The 19,600-nt window shown below is 56.4% G+C and overlaps 2 protein-coding genes across 11 annotated transcripts in view; one reads left to right on the top strand and one right to left on the bottom strand.

The window, feature by feature from the left end:
• GAS8 (growth arrest specific 8) overlaps positions 1–19,600 on the bottom strand; it is a 64,506-nt gene that overhangs the window by 19,636 nt on the left and 25,270 nt on the right. For 3 of the 8 annotated variants that reach the window (XM_047846137.1, XM_047846136.1, XM_047846140.1), the window contains 3 exons: positions 16,439–18,279; positions 15,768–16,108; positions 1,225–1,597 (listed from right to left, as the gene is read on the bottom strand). In XM_047846137.1, coding sequence (XP_047702093.1) covers positions 1,225–1,497 — 273 coding nt within the window. In that variant the 5' untranslated portion in view covers positions 1,498–1,597; positions 15,768–16,108; positions 16,439–18,279. Of the gene's footprint in view, positions 1–1,224; positions 1,598–5,247; positions 5,307–5,556; positions 5,670–15,767; positions 16,109–16,434; positions 18,286–19,142; positions 19,159–19,600 lie in introns of those variants that run through there. The other 5 variants (XM_047846135.1, XM_047846133.1, XM_047846134.1 and 2 more) reach the window with 5 other exon arrangements.
• Positions 5,943–15,790, top strand: DBNDD1 (dysbindin domain containing 1). Of its 3 annotated transcripts, none has more exons than XM_047846144.1 (4): positions 5,943–6,091; positions 12,857–13,003; positions 13,365–13,505; positions 14,438–15,790. In XM_047846144.1, the coding sequence occupies exons 1-4, from the start codon at positions 6,061–6,063 to the stop codon at positions 14,593–14,595; spliced, it is 477 nt and encodes a 158-aa protein (XP_047702100.1). In that variant the 5' UTR covers positions 5,943–6,060; the 3' UTR covers positions 14,596–15,790. The 3 variants fall into 3 exon arrangements, with proteins under 3 accessions (XP_047702100.1, XP_047702099.1, XP_047702101.1); XM_047846143.1 differs by having other exon boundaries at positions 12,836–13,003; XM_047846145.1 differs by lacking the exon at positions 5,943–6,091 and adding an exon at positions 7,142–7,215.

Raw genomic sequence — 19,600 nt, 5'->3', positions numbered from 1 at the left:
CAGAAAAGCAAAAAGTGAATAGGAAAATCACCCATATTCCCACAAGCTAGTGATACACATAAGAATTTTAGCGATCTTGGGGCGCCTGGGTGGCGCAGTCGGTTGAGCGTCCGACTTCAGCCAGGTCACGATCTCGCGGTCCGTGAATTCGAGCCCCGCGTCAGGCTCTGGGCTGATGGCTCGGAGCCTGGAGCCTGCTTCCGATTCTGTGTCTCCCTCTCTCTCTGCCCCTCCCCCGTTCATGCTCTGTCTCTCTCTGTCCCAAAATAAATAAAAAACATTGAAAAAAAAATTTTTAAAAAGAATTTTAGCGATCTTTTCCAGCTGATTTTAAAAGACCCATCCACTAAAATCTTTCCTCCTTCGAGAAGTCCACCCTATCAGAAGGTCCCAAAGGTTCACCGCTACTTGGCAATTCACAGCCAACTGCAGGGGCTTGGAGAGGCATTCTCCCCGCCAGCTGATGGCCCGCGGGCTACATCCCAGAAAATGCGCTACTGAACGCGTCTATACCATGGGTGCCAGGGCAGCTGAGGGCCCCAATACAGGAGACAGGCAGGAGGAAGAACTGGGGAGGCGGTGAGCTCCCCGTCTTGCTCAGACAGGCCTGCCTCCCACGGGGCTCTCCAAGGAAACAGCGGTTCCTGTATCCTGGGGCTCTGTCCAGTACTCCTTGCTGTAGCGGGAACTCCAGCCACTGCGGTATGCCTCAGACTCTCCATCCCAGAGACTGGGCGTCCTAGGGTGTCCCCTGACCCCGACTGTGCTCCACGGGACCCTATAATGTCAGACCCTAGGGCCCAAGGATCGGAGGACTGAGACTTCCATAACAAATGGGAAATCTTTTTGTCCCAGGTTCTGTTTTCTGGACGGCTTGCACATCAAACCCTGGATCTCGGCGCGGGGGTTGGGGGGGGGGGGGGCGGTGAGCACAGGAGCCTGGAGATCCCAGACCTCTCAGCTCAACGTGCGTGCGGGATGCGGGATGCGGGATGCGGCAAGCGTAGCGCCCCATGCTCTCCTCATGGGAACGCCAGGAGAGCACCAAGGCCTCAATTCCAGGAACCCAGAGCTCCAAGCCTGCCCACTCTTGGGGTCTCAGTGCGCACAGGTCCCGGGACCCCAGGCCTCCCCATCCAGGGGTCTCTCTGCGCGCAGGACTGTCTAACCGAGGAGCCCCTGGCCCCCTCAGGGACCCTAGCCGGGTACCCCGCGCCTCCTCACCATGGCTCTCGTGGTGGATTCCCGCCGCGACCTGCAGACAGAGGCGCCCGCCCGACGGAGGCCGCAGCGTCTCCCGGCAACCGATGGGCGGTCCCGCGCGAAACCTCGAAGATCCTCGCGAGACTCGGCCAGCCGGTACAGTCCCTCGCCGCCGCGGAGGCGAGCTCCTAGCAACTCGCGCTGGGCGGAACCCGGGGTTGCCCGAGTCGAGTAGGTCTTGCGGCGGCCTGGAGTCAACCGCACTCTGGATCTTCCCGAAGCTCCTAAGCGCATTTCGTTGGGGGATTATGGTGTTTTTTGCGTGTCTCCCCGACTAGAACTTAAGCTCCTCGGAGGGGGAGGAACTGTTTCGTCCACTTCTTACGTACAGCGCCTAGAACAACAGTACATACCAGGTGTTCAGTAAGAGTGCCTTCAACGAAGGAGGGAGACCGCAAGGAAAATCAGCCGCCCAAGGCTCCCAGACGCTATGCAAATCGGATTCAAATTTGGGCCGAGGTTACGCCCCTGGGCCACACCCCCGCCCACCTTTGAAAATTCCTCCCACCAGCTGCCGCGGTGAGGGTGGAAGGTAGCTGGGTTTCCGCAAACCATCAGAACAAAACAAAAATAGGAAAGAAAAGTATTTTCCAGCTAGCTCCAAAGTTTTGAAGTCGGCAAGTGTCTCCTCAAAAATAAACTGCTCTGCCAGAGGAGGCCTCCTCTGTGGCCCCCGGTCCTCGTGGTGAGGAAAAACTAGAAACCTCTGCCAGGGGTTTCCAGACAGGCACTGCAGAAAAAGCCTTAGGAGGTCCCTTTCCCAACCCCTTGCTCTGAAAACTGCAAATCATTATATGATTTTGCAGGTGAATTTCCAACCCCTGCCACCACCCTGCTGCCCACGTGTATCACTCCCTGTCCATCAGAAGACTAAGAATGTGTCATAAGCAGGTGCCCATCTTTACACACCGTTTGTCCTCTTTGTTTGTACACCCTCTCCTTTAACATCTTCCTAACTAGTGATTTTGCAGCAGGTCATATGTTCCCATCTGTTTGGGGATGGAGAAGATTCCAGAATTTTTTCGCCCTGGAGAGTTGCACTGGGGACAAAGTGTGAGTAATGAAGAAGGGATCTGCCAATCCCACCCAAGGAAGAAGATGCCTCCTTAGCTGGGCTTGCTTAGGCCCCAGGCACACACACACAGGCAGTGATCCGAGAGCCACAGTGAGGACCCTGAGGGGCTTCCTGGTTTACCCACCGAAGCCATGACTGCTCTTGGAATGGAGCAGCCAATTGGAAGGACCCACCTTGCAGAGAGCCATGATTTATTTATAGCAGGCCCTGAGGCCTTTGTGAGGTCTGGTCACGTCCCTGTGCCTACACCACTGGCCTGATAGGGGCCTCCTCCCCCAATGCCAGGGCCTCCCAGAGGGAATTTGGCGGGCCAGACAGTGCAGCTGGGTAACACGGAGGGGTAATTATTGTTATTTAACACTTACTTTGGCAGACCCAATATGCTAGGTGCCTCATGCTGACTGGCTTTTTTGCTTTAGAAGTCTGGGAGTTCTGAATTAAATAAATGCATTAACAAGAATTCCTTTCAGCAAAAAGGGCAAGAAAAAGAAGGTGAGCTCAGGATAACGAGACAGGGAATTCATTTGTCAAAAGCAGCAGCATTGCTTAGTTTATCGTTCCACAGAGAGCCCTGGCTGACAACTCCCCGGGCTCCTGACAGGCCCACAGTGACCTGTGCTTTTCATATTGGATTTGAGTTCAGATTCTTAGAAAAGAGCCTTTTCTTCACATGTGTGGCTCAAGATACTTTTATTCAGCATCAAGCTGTGCAGCTCCGAAACCCAGATAAATGGCATCTGAGTTTCCTGCAAAATCACAGAGCAAATGTTAACATAGACAAACCCCCTGACCATATTGTCTAGTGTCTGCCTCTTCCTCATGCCTGCTGACTTGGTCAGTTAGGTAAACTGCTTCAGACCACTACATCATCATCGCTTCTCGGCCTTTTGGCTAAGATCCAGTGCAGACCACTACGTCAACTCAACAGATGCCTGGGTGTTAAGGTAACAGAATACTTCAGCGACACCTTGGGGGCTCAGTCAGTTAAGTGTCTGACTCTTGATTTCAGCTCAGGTCACGATCTCATGGTTTGTGGGATCGAGCCCCGTGTCGAGCTCCGTTCTGACAACAGGAGCCTGCTTGGAATTCTCTCTCTCCCTCTTTCTCTGCCCCTCCCCTGCTTGTTCTCTCTCTGTCTCCCTCCCTCCCTCTCCCTCCCTCTCTCTCCCTCTCTCTCTCTTTCAAATTACATAAATAAGCTTTAAAAAAAAAAGATAACAGAGGACTTGAGAAGACTGGACTCTCATTTAGAGATAGTGAAGTATTTACAAATGAAATTATATAATGTGTAGGATTTGCTTCAAAAAAATCCAGCAATGAAGGGAGGTAATTGATAGTAGAGAGGAAACATGATCAGCCATGAGTTAGTAACTGCTGAGTCTGGGTGTTGGGTACAAGCAGGTTAATTGTGCTATTCTCTCTCCTTTTGTTTAAAAATGTTCTTAATGAAAAGTTCAAAATAAATAAACACTGGCTCTGGAACCAGATCACCTGCTGGTCACCAGCTGGGATGCCTTAGACAAGACCCCCTCTGTACCCACCTACCCATCTCTCAAATAGGGAAAATTATTAAACGATTGCCATTACAGTTACTGTGGCTGCATAACAGGTTATCCCCAAAAGTAATGGCTTGATACAGTAACACTATCGGTTTTGCTCATGAGTCTACAACTCAGCCAAGACTCAGTGGGGAACAGCTCACCTCAGCTCCACAGAACACCCCCAGAGGGGTGGCTCAAAGGCGGGTCTCATGTCTGCCCCATGGCCTGAGGACTTAAGTCCGGTCTACTGGCTACTGCTGGCCAGAACACACACATTGGCGTCTTGAGTGGCCTGGAATTCCTCACATAAGGTGGCCAGGTTCCAGGGGGTCTTCTGAGGGACAGGTGAATCTCCCTTATGACCCAACTTTAGAAGTCACATGGCATCATTTCTGCCACACTCTATTGGCCAGAGCAGTCACAAGGCTTGCCCAGGTTCAAGCAGGAAAAGTATAGGTGAGGGAGTGTCTTGAGGGGAGTGGAAAGGTTCTGGAAATGGAATCAGAAATACCAATCTGGGGGTGCCTGGGTGGCTCAGTCGGTTGAGCGTCCGACTTCAGCTCAGGTCATGATCTTGCTCGCGGTCTGTGAGTTCGAGCCCCACGTCGGGCTCTGTGCTGACATCTCGGAGCCTGGAGCCTGCTTCGAATTCTGTGTCTCCCTCTCTCTCAGCCCCTCTCCCTCTCATGCTCTGTCTCTCTCTCTCTCTCAAAAATAACTAAAAACATCAAAAAAAAAATTTTTAAAGAAATACCAATGTGACCATTTTGAGAAAATACAATCTGCCACCCCAGCTCACTCTGAACAGCCAGTACCTATCCTCTGTCCCAACTTCCCAGGGCACTCACTGGCTTGCTTATGGCCCCACCACCCATCCTAGAACTCAGTTTTGTCCCTGGAAATCCAAATCTCTCCCTTTTGGGGTCACATGGAGGCCAGTGGCTCACAGCAAGGGCTGGTTCTACAGGGTCACGAAATCATTTTAGAAGGTTGCAAACTGCAGTTTTGTTCTCACTTGTTTTGTAAACTAAAGAACAATGGGAACCATTAGCCAGCCTCGGGGACTGACAGTCTCAAAGGCTGTGGGCTCCCTGTGACTGGAGCTGGGCTGGGCAACGAGGGCCTTCCTCGGGTGGCTGAAACTGTATGGACCACCTGCCTTTGAGAGGGTGCCTGTCCTGCAAACACCAAGTTCATACCCACCTCCCTCCTCTGCGGGCCTTTTTCACTCCCAGCTGGGTACAAACTCTTTCTCCCTGATGCTCCTCGGTGGTTGGTTTTGTTTTTATAAAAGTGCAGTCTTTGGGCTTGAATTCGGACCCTCTGGCTTCCAGTGCCTGGCTGTGCAGCCTTGGTCAGCTTACCTACCCTCTCTGTGTGCTCAACGTCTGCGCCTGGAAAAACAGGACACCGTCTTCTTTGGATCTCTGGGAGAATTAATGAGATATTGCGCACAAAGAACTTGACACAGGGACGCATTCCAGGGGCGTGTGTTTGCGGTTCTCGACGCGCCCGGATCCTGCCTGCCTTCCCGGGGCGCCCTGGCTGCCCGCTCCCACCTCCCTACCTCCCATCCCCCACCCGCGCCCCACTCCGGCCTCGCCGTTACACTCCCGCCCAACCCCACCCACATGTGTTCTCCATAGTATTAGCCACAATCTGCAAATCTTTGCTTACAGGCCAGGGGTGTGGGCGCCGCCTTTGCCTCTCCTCGTGCCTCCCCTCCATGGCCAGCGAAGCACCGACGAGTAGCTGGCACCCCATAAATATATGGGGGTGAACAAATGGACGGAAGTCGGCGCGGCTGCGGGAGGAGCGTGCGCGCTGGGGGCGCAGAGGGCGCTAGAGCCGCACCCGCGATGGGACGCCGCCGCCGGATGCGCCAGGGTCCGCAGCGGGAGACACGGTCCGCAGGGCCCGGGACCGGCAGGGGGCGCGCGCGGGGCCGGGCGGGGCCGCACCTGTGCTGCGGGGCTCGGGGGGAGGATGCTAGGGGGAACCCGGGCCCCGGAGCAGCTGCGCGCCCCGCCCCGCGGGCTCCTCCCCGCCGCCGCGGCCCCCCGGCTGCTGCCCCGATGCGCTGCGCCGGGAGCTGGGGCCGCGTCGCCGCCGCAGCTGCAGGGGCGCCCGGGCCGGGTGACGCCGACGCCGCCCGCGCCCCTCCCAGACCCCGCTGGCCGCATGGAGCCCCCGGAGGGCGCCGGCCCCGGAGGTGAGTGTGGCCCCAGTCCCTAGAAGTCCCCGAGCTTCTCCTTCCTCGCAGCCAGCATAGCCCCACCACCACCCCCCAACCTCCCCCGGCCCAGGGCCCACTCATCGGCCGCTCCCGGGGGCCGCAAACACCCACCGGTAGCTCCGAGTCGAGCCTGGCCGGAGCGGGTGGAAGCCTGGCCTGCCGCCGGGGAAGCCACGCCGGGGGCATCTCCCGGGAACGGCCCCCGCGCTAGGCGGGGGGCGCACACACCGCGTCCCCGCCCCCTTGTCTTCTGAGCTTCAGGCCCCGGCAGCCGCCAGGCGCGCTCCTGGGTGGTTGGCCCAGAGTTTCGTGCCGAACCCCATCCCAGCAGAGCCGGGGTTCTGGGGGTCTGGGCATGGGGCGTGTCTGGGCCGTGGTTTGGGGTCCGGGTCGGCGAGGCGTGGGGTCGACGCTGCCCTCCTGGGCCGCACATCTGCTTTGTTCGCCCAAGTCGCTATTCACCGGGCGCTGGGGCAGGGAGGCCGCCTCTGGGATCCTGCAGGGCACCGCGCTTGGACAGGCCCTGGGTGGATGGGGGGAGGGGGGGCAGCGCACCCGGCAGGGCCTTCGGGGCTCCTGCCTCCAGGCTAGCCGGGGTTGTCGGCCTGGGTGAGGCACAGGGCGCTCACATCTGGGAGGGCAGGTGTGCACAGAGACCTCCTGGAAGCCTCTGTCAGCTCCCGGTGACTCTGGCGTTTGAGATTCTACCAAGGTCTCCCCTCTTGGAGTCTGGCCCAGGCAGGGTGGCAGCTGGTGATGAGAGGAAAACTCTAGGAACCCCATTTCAGAGTCCTTTCAGGAAGGGTGTTTGGGCGCCATCAGCGCCTCCACCGGCCTGGCCAGGCCCCAGATGCATCATGGGTTTCCTGGAGGTCCCATCCCAGGGAGCCACTCTTGACTGCACAGGGACCTGTGGAGGGACACCAGCCACATCAGCGACCTCATCTGGAGCCCAAAGGGATGGCCCCGAGGGGTGTCCTGAAGCAATGGGCCCACCTACTGCTGTGTCTGCAGTCTGAGTTGGGCAGGTGCGTCCCAGACAACTGTCTGGAGGACCTTGTCACCCTCCCTGCAAGCACCACCAGACACACCCAGAGCTGGTGCGTGTGGGTTTTCTTTGTCTTGTCTTTTGTGGAAGGGATCCACCTTTTTCTTGCTATTGACAGTCCCAGAACCCCAGGACTTCCCCGTGGCAGCTTTGAGGGGATGTGAAGGGAAAGGTGAGGGCTGGGGAGCACAGAACCGGGAGATGGGGGGAAAGCAGCCTGGCCTTCAGTTTTCATGCCCACTTCTGTCGGTGGGGACAGGTTCACTTCCCTGCAGGGCCGCGGGAGCCCTGAGTGAGGTCAGGAGGGAAGGTGTTTGGTCGGGAGAGGGGCTTTATGATTTCAGTTTCCGACTCTCACTTACTGAGTGCACAAACATGTATTTATCAGGTGCCCACCCTGTGCAGGAGCAGCGGTGGGAACACGGCAGGGGCAGATGGGGCCACACTGACGGGGCTCATAACTCTTGTTACCTGGTAGCCATTTCCTGCCTATACAGTGGCCTGGTGATCTCCATTCTGTGGGATCTCATGAGGTCACATATGGGTGGCTCTGTCATTCTCTCAGCTCACTGACTTTTGGAAACTTTATTTTGGAGTATGTGGGACACACAAATAAGTAGAACGGTGCAGTAGAGCTCTGTGTGCCACTTCCCAGCCTGCTCTACCAGACCACCAGCATCCTCCCTTCAGTAGTAATTCGTAGCCAATCTAGACACACTATTTCATCTGAAAGTATCTCTAAAAGGTCAGGTCTTCACAGAGCATAAGGAAAAGCCCACTTTTGCATCTAAACAAGTTAACAATGATTTCTTTTTTTAATGTTTGAGAGAGAGCGTGAGTGGGGGAGAAGCCGAGAGAGAGGGAGAAGCGGCGGGGATGGGGGGGGGGGGAGAATCTCCAGCAGGCTCCACGCTGTCAGCACAGAGCCCGACGTGGGGCTCAAACTCACAAACCGTGAGATCACGACCTGAGCAGAAACCAGCTCAGACGCTTAACCGACTAAACCTCCCAGGCATCCCAACAATAATGTCTTCACACCCAAGTGTGCAGACATGGAAATGAGAAGGGAGGCGGTGCACTTCTTGAAGGGCCCCAGCTGGGGAAAACCAAGGTTGTGGCCCACCGGACTCCAAGTCTGTCTGAACAGCCACAGGGAGAGGCCGTGGCCCTGCACCGCAGAGGTTGAGCCTTGGCAAGGCCCACCCAGCATCCTCAAAGTCCAAGGACAAGGGGCTGGGGAAATGGGGTGTGAGTGCCCCCCACCTCTGTGACCATCTCTCCCTCCCCACTGCAATTGTGTCATATATATTCATTCATTCACTTCATTAACTTGTTCAACTGTTCGTGCAGTGCACCTCCTCAGTGCTTAGGGCAAGGCCCAGGGCACGCAGCAGGGAACTTGAAATTTGGGCCAAGTGCTCACACAAATGTGCCGGAAAATAGGTCAGCCACATGGCACAAGGTAACCCTATCATATCCATCCACTCACATCAGCCACCAGTGCTGGGGGGCAGGACTGTGGTAACCCAACTGCGGTCCCCATGGGGCACTGGTTCCCTGTCTGCACAGGGCAGGGCAGCGCACCAGTGGCCCTGCAGGGGCTTAATGGGGGCTGTGCTGAGCTGAGAATCACAGTGTTGCTACCCCACCCCCTGGCCCCAGGTGACCCAGGGGCTGCTGAGCCTGGCTGTCAAGCACACCTGCCCCGTGCCTGCTTTTCAGTCCTGTCTCATACCCTGGAAGAGCTGTGGGTCTCATCCATGGAGAGGTGATTCCTACACAGCCGCCTAGTAACTATGCGGTTGGGTGTTGGGCTGGCTCGTGCATTCAACAAACATTTATGGTGGACCTACTGTGTGCCAGGACCAAACCTAGGTGCTGGAGGTCACACTTCTCTTACCTACTCTCAGGCTCTGAGCCTGATGCCTGGTGCGTAGTAGGTGCACAGCAATGGTTAGTGGATGTCTTGAGTCCTCCTGGATTTGCCCTTCAATTCCAGCCAAAATCAAGCTGTTTCCACTGAGGATTTTCTTTTTTTTTTTTTTTTTAAGATTTTAAGTAATCTCTGCACCCAAAGTGGGGCTCGAACTCACAACCCCGAGACCAAGAGTCCTATGCTCTACCTACCGAGCCAGCCAGACACCCCTGAGGATTTCTTTTGAGGTATAATTCACATATCATAAAATTCATGCTTTTAAAGCATACAGTTCTGTGCTTTTAGCGTATTCACAATGTTGTGCAACCACCACCACCACCTAATTTTAGAATATTTTCATCAACTGGGTGGGGTGGGGGTGGGGCCTAGGTGGCTCAGTGGCTTAAGTGTCCAACTTCAGCTTCAGTCATGATGGTGTCATGATATCACGGTTCATGAGTTTGAGCCCCGCACCAAACTCTGCCCTGGCAGTGCAGAGCCTGCTTAGGATTCTCGCTCTCTCCTCTCTCTCTGCCCCTCCCCTGCTTGTGCTTCTCCTCTCAAAATAAATAAGCTAAAATATACATCCATACGTGTGTGTGTGTGTGTGTGTGTGTGTGTGTAAATTTTTTCATCAATTCGAAAAGCAATCCCATACCCATTAGTTCTTTCCCCATTCCACACACACCCCAGCTCCTGGAAACCACCACCTACTTTCTATGTCTTTTCTAATCTACTCTTTTTATTTTTAAAACTTTTTGTTTTTGGGGCGCCTGGGTGGCTCAATCGGTTAAGCAGCTGACTTCGGCTCAGGTCGTGATCTCGCGGTCCGTGAGTTCGAGCCCCGCGTCGGGCTCTGTGCTGACAGCTCAGAGCCTGGAGCCTGTTTCAGATTCTGTGTCTCCCTCTCTCTGACCCTCCCCCGTTCATGCTCTGTCTCTCTCTGTCTCAAAAATAAATGTTAAAAAAAAAAACCACTTTTTGTTTTTAATGTTTATTTATTTTGAGAGGCAGAGAGAGAGGAGAAAGAGAATTCCAAGCAGGCTGCACACTGTCAGTGCAGAGCCCAGTCAGGAGCTCGAACTCAAGAACTGTGAGACCATGACCAGTGCCAAAATCAAGAGTCAGACGCTACACCGACTGACTAATCCACTTTTCTACCCTTTATGGATTTGCCTGTTCTGGACATTTCATATAAACGTTACCACAGCGCATGGCCTTTTGTGACCGGCTTCTCGCACTTACCATGTTTCTGAGGTTCATGCATGTTGAGCCTATATCGGTGCTTCCCTTCTTATGGCTTCTTATGGTTCTTGTGGCTGAGTAACATCCCATGGTGTGGATGGACACACATCATCCGTTGATGGACATCTGGGCTTGATGCCACTTTTGACCACTGTCATACTTCAGCGAACATTCGTGTGCAAGTGTTTGTGTGGATGTGTGCTTTCAGTGATCGTGGTTATAAGCATAGGAAGGGGACTTCGGGGTCATGTGGTGACTCCAAAATCGTTTGAGGAACCACTAGATGGTTTTCCACAATGGCTATACCACTCTACATGCCAAGGTCAATCCTGCTCCTTCTGAGGGGCCCAGAACCTTCTCTGTCCCTGGCCTCTTCTGCCCTGGCATATTGACTCTTAATCTCCATTACATTCTTCCCGACAAAAGATCAGTGAGTGTCCTTTATAGCAGAAGTTGCATCTTCTGCATTTTCATCCCCCCACAGCTTTGACACAGGCCAAGGACCAGGGTTTACAGAGTACAGACCACCCCAACTGCCAAGAGACATGGAGAGGAATAAAAAACTAGACACCTGATGACTTTGAAACATTCAGGGCTACCATTTTCTGTTGGCTCCATGATACCATCGACCGCAGATGCTTTGTTATTTCAGAGATGTTGAAATTTGTCAAAATGTGCTTCTTACAGTCAGCACAACAGGCTAGGCTGTCCGAGACCCCTGGACCCCAGCATCTGTAATGATGCTCGTCCCCCACCTCAAACTATCTCAGCACCTATGGACTTCATCCTTCCCACCTGGCCTGCATCTCACATAAATGGAGGTAGATGTCATCCTACTCAGCTCAAAACCCTTCAGCGGCTTCTCCCAGCTCACTCAGAGTAGCAGCCAAGGTCCTGATGACATCTGTGTGATGTGCATCCCCTGCTGTGTCCCCCTGCCTCACCCGTCACCATGGGCCATGGGTATAGAAGTGTCTCAGAATTACAACAGCACACACCAGCGTGATGTGAGCCCATGGATACTCACACCCTCAGAGAGAGGGACTGGGGTTCTGTAGTCCCCACCTCAAGGAAACAAAGCAGTGTCCCATGGAGTAAAGGCTCCTTGAGGATTCTCGACAGGGATTCTCAGATGGCTGGTCGGAGGTTCAAGACAGGCGTCCCTGCTGACCCCAGCTCAGAGCAGGGTCTGAATCACATCTCTTGTGCCATCTTGCTGGGAAGGTGTCCTTGCTGGGCTGGGAGGGCCAGGACACTGGTGGGTGTAACTGTATCCTCCAAGGATATTCCAAAGCCACAATCCAAATGTGTCAGAGAGCTGGAAGCCAGATCCCCTGAGCCCCTATCCAGCTCCAAGCCCCATGTGATGACACAGCATGGGCAGGGCTCAGTCCCATCTCCCCTCAGCTATACTTCCCAGGAACAGTGGTACCCTCCAAGAGGAGGCCAAGGTGTTACCCAGAGAGCCCTACAGCTGTGAATGGATGGCATTATCTTCCCACTCAGCTGGAAACCCTTGAGACCCACAGGACCTGCTGGGCGGCATCCAGGCTGCTGACCACCCTGTTGGGGGGGGGGGGACAGGCCCACCCCTAACAGGCAGCTGTTGGCAGTGGGGGCCCGACTGGACCCTCCTAGATGCAACACTCAAGGCAGATGCTCCTGTAGCTTCGCGCACACCCAGCTCTCAATGTTGACCCCGTGGGACAGGCATGGACGCTGGGGCATTGCAGAGCACTGCTGAGGGGAGTCAGGAGGCATTTGTTCACTCTTTTGGGGGCCACAGTAGGGACACGGAGGAACAAAGGGGTCCAGCTGCCTCAAGGGACGTGCCTCACAGGTCCTCTGGCTGAGTTCAGGGAGTGACAAGGTCAGGCAGCAGGAGGGGGAGATGGGTGGGTTCTGGAACATTTTGGAGAGGCTGGTAGGAGGTACGGATGGAGGGACGTGAGCTGAGAAGACAAGGTGTTGGGCCGAGGAACGGAAGGGTGCAGTTGGTGCTTCCTTGGGGGCAGGGACCCCATCTCTGAGCGGCTCAGCCTCTACCAAGCAGACTGCCCACAGGGCCTCCTGCTCTCATCTGAGAAAATCATCAAATGCAAAACACGAGTAATTACATCTTTCAAAAAAAAAAAAAAAAACCCTGCAAACCTGGAGGAACACTCCTCAGTCTCTTACTATGAAAATGCGTTATTCAGCATTCAAACACAACAGCATAGGACTTTAAAAGTCAATCCACAGAGGGCAGGCAGGCCAGCAGGGGCCATTCTGGGTCAAAGGGACCCAAAAGGCAAGGAAATGCTAGAGAGACCACTGCACCCTTGGTTGGACTTAAGAGTAGAGACAGAGGACGCTGTTGGACACCCCCTTCCCCATCCACAGGAGGCCACTGCCCAGTGGCCCTCGTCTGGCATCCGGGCCCAAGGCTACCCTGCTCACTGCCCGGGGCATCAAAGGGGGGGCTCAGTGAACCAAACACCCAGGTCTTCCCCGCCCCCATCTCTCCTCCCAGGTAACACCGTCTTTGTTGCAGAAATGGTTAAGGAGGCTGAGGTGCCACAGGCAGCCCTGGGCACCCTGGCCCATGGGACAGGAGACAGCTGCCACTCGCCCACGGCCGAGGAGGAGGTGGGCATCCCGATACCAGCACCGGGGCTCCTGCAGGTCACAGAGAGGCGGCGTAAGTACAGCTGACCTGCCCAGCGTGTGTCCCACGGGGACCATGAACCCCTGGGAATTGGAGGGCAGGAGGTCCCCATCCTGTCCAAACAGTGCCCCAGGTGTATCCAGGGTGCCAGTGGTGGTGGTGCTGAGCTCTCACAGCTCCGGCTCTGTGGGCTTTGGCTGTACCATCTGCAAAGTGGGGGACCCCAGAAGGTGTTTAGGGTTGAGTGTGTGGAGTACGGGGGTGTCTGGGTCTGCCCCGTCTTATCCTGGCCACACAGGGCTTCACCCGGAGCTCTTCCTCCCTGGGGCTCATGGGGGGCCTTGGGTGGACGGACCGCGCCCATGACGAGCCATCCCCCTGCCCGGCCCCGCAGAGCCCCTGAGCAGCGTCTCCTCCCTGGAGGTGCACTTTGACCTCCTGGATCTCACTGAGCTGACAGACATGTCCGACCAGGAGCTGGCTGAGGTCTTTGCTGACTCGGACGACGAGAGCCTGGCCAGCGAGTCGCCAGCAGGTGGGCTGGCGTTGGGGCGCAGTGAGCAGCGCGGGGCGGTCCTGGGGCCCAAGCCGACCAAACACAGCTCTCCTCAAACCCCTATTTCGGAAAATAACTGTTGCTCACATGTGTGTCAAAATCAGTGTTTGTCACTGTACCGTTTCGTTCAATATTTTGGCATTTTATTCTTTCTAGTAATCTCTATCCCCAGCATAGGGCTCGAACTCACGACCCCAAGGTCAAGAATTGCATGCTCCTCCAACTGAGCCAGCCAAGCATCCCAATATTTTTGCATTTTACATGTCTATTTGCCCAGCTTTAAGGAATTTCCCTCCTGTTTTCCTCAATTCTCCTTTCCAAACGCCAACAAAAGGCCAAAGCCATAGTCCCACCAAAAAGTGAAATTTACTAAATGTGAATGTAATCATTCACAAGTTAGGCTAAGCCAAGCAGGGTGGCCTTCATCGACCCCGGCACCACAGTTCAGCCCTTTGTTTCCCCTTCAGTTGCTGGGGGAGTGTTGCCCTTAACCCAAGACCTATAGGGCTCCAGAAACAGCCATGCAGCCAGAGGGGGTATGGGGACCCAGGGACTGTTTTCTCTCCCTGATCGCACCTCGTGCAGGCAGGGGGTGGAATGGGGGGCCCAGGCTCCAGCTCTGTACTGTACAGCCTGCACCCTGGGAGGGTGACGGACTGCTCAGATGCTGTGGGCCAGGTTCACAGCCAGGGTGGGATCTCAGCTGCACAGAGACCCTCTTTTTTGTGGACATCACAAACGCCCTTGCCCATGCCGCCTCCAGACCCCCATGTCCGCAAGGCTGGTGGCCTGGCATCTGTGTTTTCTAAACACCCGGGGGACCCCAGTGTGCAGCCAGACCCCGTGTGAGAGGCACACGGGGGCCCAGCCCAGTAGCTGCAGGAATGACCTGACCCTTATGTTCCCATCAGGCCTGCACCCACTACCCCGGTCTGGCTGTCTGCGCTCCCCCTCCTGGACGCGAACCAGGGCCGAGCAGAACCGAGAAAAGCAGCCACTTGGTGACCAGGAGCGCCAACCAGCAATTGTGGACACATTTCTCACCGTGGAAAGGCCCAAGGAGGACTAGGCCAGCTGGCCCCGGGGCCCAGGCAGGACAAATCCGGACAGTACTGACCCCATGGACACTGCCCACCCATGTGGCTCTGGGTCAGGTTCTCGGGGTGCCCCAGCACAAGCACAGCCCAATGGCCTTATGTCCCCCTCCGTCCCAGTCCCTGAGTCTCGGACAACAATGGCTGAGGACGAGGTGGGAGTGGCCTAGGCCTTTTGGAAACTTCTGCCTGCAGGAGGGGTGCTCTCATCTGCCACAAGAATCCCGAGGGGGTGTGGGGTGAGGGGAACCTAAGTCGGAGACAGCTTCTCTGCAAACCCCCTGAGGGCCTCAGGGTTCTGGTCTGGGAATGGCCACACCGTGCTCCAGCCCGCGGGATGCTCTGCTATCCAGCCAAGTGTGTGGGTAGGGGAGTCCGTCCTGAACAACGCCACCTTCATTTCAGTCCCATCCTCTTCTTGCCACCCAGGGAGAATTGCTGGCACCAGGGCCCCCTCCTCAGGCCCTAAGACCCTGCTTGTCTTGGTCCCCGTGTCACAGCCGAGCCCACCCTCTGTGGTTCGTAACACCAAATAAGGCACAACCGCCTCAGACTGTGTGGGTGGGCAGGGTCTGCCCTTGCCCGGGACACAGTCCGGCATCCGTGCCCCTGCTTGGCGTCCTGGCCTGGGGTAGAGACGCCCGAGGGGGACTGGGAATATGAGGGGCCCTCGCACAGCCCCCAGGCCCCAACTTAAGGGCATCAGGTTCAGCTGCTCCCAATGCTGCTTTTTATGAGCTAAGGGATGAAAGAGGCTTCTGGTCCCACAGCAAATCCAAGAACAGTTTAAAAATAAATAAGTAAGTCTGCTTTTGGTCCCCAGGCCAACCCGCCCTGACCCGTTTCCCACCAAAACGTTTCTACGGGAGGAGAACCTGCCCTCCTACGGAAGCCCGGGCGTGCCCTGGGCCCGCTGTGCACAGCTAAAGGCAAGTCCCCCGCTGAGAACACAGGCCTGCTCCCTCCACTCGAGGAGGACCAACTCAAAGGATGTCTGCCAGGCACCATCCAGAAGTCCGCTTAAACACAAACCCCGTCAGGGCAGCTGCATGGCCCCCCCGCCCCCTGCGTCTTTTCCCTCCATCTCTAGCCTTCCTGCTATGGCTTCCGCAGAGTTTATTTACAAACATTGGGATTAAAATCTCACCTCTTCCCAAGGCCCAACCGGTGTCTCTTCCTTTCTAGGTGACACCAGAGCTCAGAAGAGCGTGTCGAGGGTACGGGAGCTGCCCTAGCAGCAAAACTGTGCTGGGCCTTCTCCAGCTGAAGCCATTGGGGGTTCCTCGGTGCTGTACTCTGGGCTGCTTATATGGGTCACGTGTCAGGGACAAGTGCCCTGGATTTCCAGTCCTTAGGAAGTGAAGATCTCCTACGCACGCACACGCCCAGGCCAGAAGAGGCCCGAGGTAGCTCCCCAGCAAGTCTTCTGAGCCCAGGCAGGTTCCCAGAGCAGCGACTGGTCACGAGGAGGCAGCCAGCAGGTTGGGCCTGTGAGGAGAAGGCCAAGGGTGAGGCCCAAACCCCAATTCTTTTGATTACCCATGTAACAAGGGGCCCAGAAAACAGGCCCAGGGCTCCTTGCCAGGCAGTTCCTCCTGCTGGCCTCTCTGGAGGGAAGCCCGAGCCTCCCTGATGGAAGGTTCTAGGCCAGGTCTCCCACATCCCTGGGCCCAGGAACTGACTCAAAGCCTGTGTAGTGTGTGGCCAGGTGGCCCAAACAGGGTGAAGGGGTGAAGGAAAGGGCTTAGGAGACTCCAGAGGGAGCAAGTGCAAGGGTATCCAAGACAAAAAAAACAGCAGGGGTTGGGATTCACCTACGTGTGCTGGGGGTGTGAGCCTGAGGGAGGCTGCACCAAGCCCCAAAATGGACCAATGCCCAGGTCCTGGACATCATGGGGCTTTCACAGGGTTGAGGAGAGCACCTCCCACCTCTGTCAGAGGGTCTCATTAGCTCAGCTAATGAAGGCTGAGTTTAGTGGAGACTTCATGACACGGTGAGCTCTGGAAAAGTAAAAAAATTCAACGATGGCATGTCTTACACACAACAAAAACGGAAAGTGCTTGTCCCAACTTGGAAATTCTATTTTTGAAGCAAACACAACAAATGATTCAGAAATTTTTAAACCAAATCCCAGCGTCTGGTCTTGACCAAGCAGAGAACAGAGGTCACGTGTGGCAAGTGGAGACGCCCCACCCCCACACCCGGGGTGCCGTGAGCAACAGCTGGGAGGCAAGCAGGTGTCACCGGGGTCCCAGACATCCACCCGCCCCCTGAGAGGCAGCGGCTGACACCCCTTTACTGTCGTGGTGCCAAGGACTCTGGGAGGCAAGCAGGGATGCTGCCACTGACCCCAGGCTTCCAGTCCTGACCCCAGCTCCCCGGGCTGGGCCCTTGCCGCGCTCTCAGACCAACCAGACAATCTAAGGCAACAGAGGCCTAGAGCTCACAAGCCAGAATTGGCCTTCCTCTCGTCTGGCAGCCGCCCAAACACCAGGAAGAGGGTTACCGGGGGCAGCGACAGCAGGACTCTCTGCACACAACCCCCAGGTCCCCAGCTCGGTCCAGACCCTCCCTCTCTGTGATTCTAACAAAAGGGGGTCACAGGGAACACGGCCAGCTGGAGAAGGGACTTAAATCCAGACACACCCTGGTCAGTAAAGCTGTCTGCCCTGAGAATGGGTGCTGGCCTCGGCGGAGAGACTGCCTCCCGAGAGCTCAGAGCAGCACCCAGGTGCTGGGGGCGGGGTGGGCTTCAGGACCCCCCATGGCTCCACGACCCTCCCCCCAACCACGCACCTGTGGGAAGTGTGGCGTTTCCTTCAGAACCACTGACAGGCCTTCCACCAACCCAAACCCAACACTTCCCCTTGGTAACTGGCTGCTTTTTCCCTTAATTCTGCCACTTCACTAAACCGTGAAATTTCTGAACTGAGCCAAAAGCCTCTGCTCCTTGGGGCGATTAAGGACACCAGCACTCACACCTATCCCCACCAAATCCACCCATCACCCTCCTCCCCTCAAGGGAGGCCCAGGAAGGTCTAAACTCAAGGCTCCACCAGGAAGAGGCGTGCCTTCTGCTTCCTGTGGGGCAGGGGAGTTACGGCTCACGGCCCGCCCCTCTGACTCGGGACCCCATCCTCTAGGTAGCCAAAATGCTCGTTTGCCCTTATCAGGTTTTAAGGTGTTTCCCAGTGATTCTGGCAGCAGCTTTCAAAGCCAGGGTTGCTAAGCTGGGCTCTCTTGCACGCAGCGCTTTGCAGCCCCCTCCTCCCGCCCCTGGTTCCAGGCCGTCAGCCCCTCAGGAAGGGAGGTGTCCTCCTCCAGGCTGCTGGTGCCTTTCACAAACTCCTTGTAGGCGGGCTTCTCCGCAAAGGGCCGGCGCCCCAGCAACTCACCATGTCTGCCCTTCTCCAGCAGCCGCTTGCCCGCCTAGAAATCACAGCTGCCTATCACTCAGCCGCTCCCAGGACAGCAGGCACTGCGAAGGCAAGCCCCAAACCCAAGCCCAGGACCTGCCCCACTCACCTCTTCCACCTGCTCTCAGCAGCCGGTCAGCGGGGCCGGGGCCTGCTCACAGGTGGAGCCGACAGGCACTGCACCTCCTCCTCAGTGAGCTGGGCGGCGGCCTCACTAGCCGGCTTCTCCACCAGCATCTCGCCTTGTCGGGGAAAGTCAAAGGACACGTGGTCCGGCTTTTCGCTCATCCCAAACTGCACAATCTGGAAGGAGCTGGGGGTGAACCTAGCTGGATCCCACCCTGCAGGGGTCTCTGCCCTTTACCTGAGCATAGGCGCTCTGGGTGGCCTTCCTCAAGTCACCCTGGGCCCCTGACCTGTGACCCCCCCCCCCCCAAAAAAAACCAGCTGCTCAGCCACCCTGCCTCCCAGCATCGTGCACATGTGGTCAGAGAACTGCTCCTGCGTGTAGACACTGCTCCCTGGGCGAGTACTGGGCAGAGCCGAGCCCCTCGCCCCGGGGGGATGATGGACACCTGTAAGACACAGGCAGGAGGTGCCCCGGTCACTCCGCGCACAGAGCTCCTGCCCCATCCAGGTCCCACCCCAGACCAACTTGCCCTACTGTGACCATCGGTCACAAGGGTGTGGGAGGAGAGCAGCCTCTTGGGCCCTACCCAGAATTAGCAGGTCTGGGTAGGGTCACCCCAAAGATTAGCATGGAAACAACCTCCACCCTACCCACCCCAAAGTAGCTCCAGAAGAGCCAGGTCCAAAGCTTAGAAGTGAGGGAAATTTAGTGTCAAACCTCTTGGGTGCAGGTGGCTGGCATCCAGACTCCACTCCTCCTCTCTGCCACCCACCCCCCAAGGAACCTTTTGGACCAAATTGTAGACCTAAATTAATTCCTCGACAAGTAAAGTGCCGCCACGGTGACACGTACTGTGCCCGCATGACCACAGGCCACACAAAGCCACCTGGGTAAGCCAAACGCCCAGGCCTGGAGGCTACAGGCGGAGAGACCGACCCTCGGCAAAGGGTCCGCGCACCCCAGGAGCCAGCCTACCACTGCACACCCAGCCTCGTGGTGGGCCACGGTCCGGCACGGTCGCCTTCCCGCTGGGCTGCAGGACCTGTGTCTTCCTCTCAAGGCCTCCATGTCAAGTTGCCAGGCCTGTGAGAGGCAGAGGACAAACGGACATCTGGGAAGTGGGCGCCAAATCCCCACCCTCCGCTCAGGGAACGCTGGGGGCTGGTCAGAGCCTCTGCTCAGCAAGTACAGACTCACAGCCTCCACACACACGGCTCAGGCCCAGTTTGGTGCCTGTCCCTCCACGCCAGACACGATGCTGCCTTCTGCTCTGCAGAAGCCCTGCCTCCCCACCTCCAAAGAATGTGTCCCACTCATGCACTTTGCACGCAGCAGACTGCTTTCGGTGGCCCATTTTCAGCCAATGTGATTAGCTATGCTCGGTGGCTCGCTAAGTGACACAGGAAGCATGGAGACAAGGAGTGGTTCCCAAC

Source organism: Prionailurus viverrinus, unplaced genomic scaffold (genome assembly GCF_022837055.1).
Source record: "Prionailurus viverrinus isolate Anna unplaced genomic scaffold, UM_Priviv_1.0 scaffold_38, whole genome shotgun sequence".
NCBI classification, from domain to species: domain Eukaryota; kingdom Metazoa; phylum Chordata; class Mammalia; order Carnivora; family Felidae; genus Prionailurus; species Prionailurus viverrinus.
The sequence above is the reverse complement of the archived record's forward strand: the minus strand, read 5'-3'. Positions and strand labels throughout refer to the sequence as shown.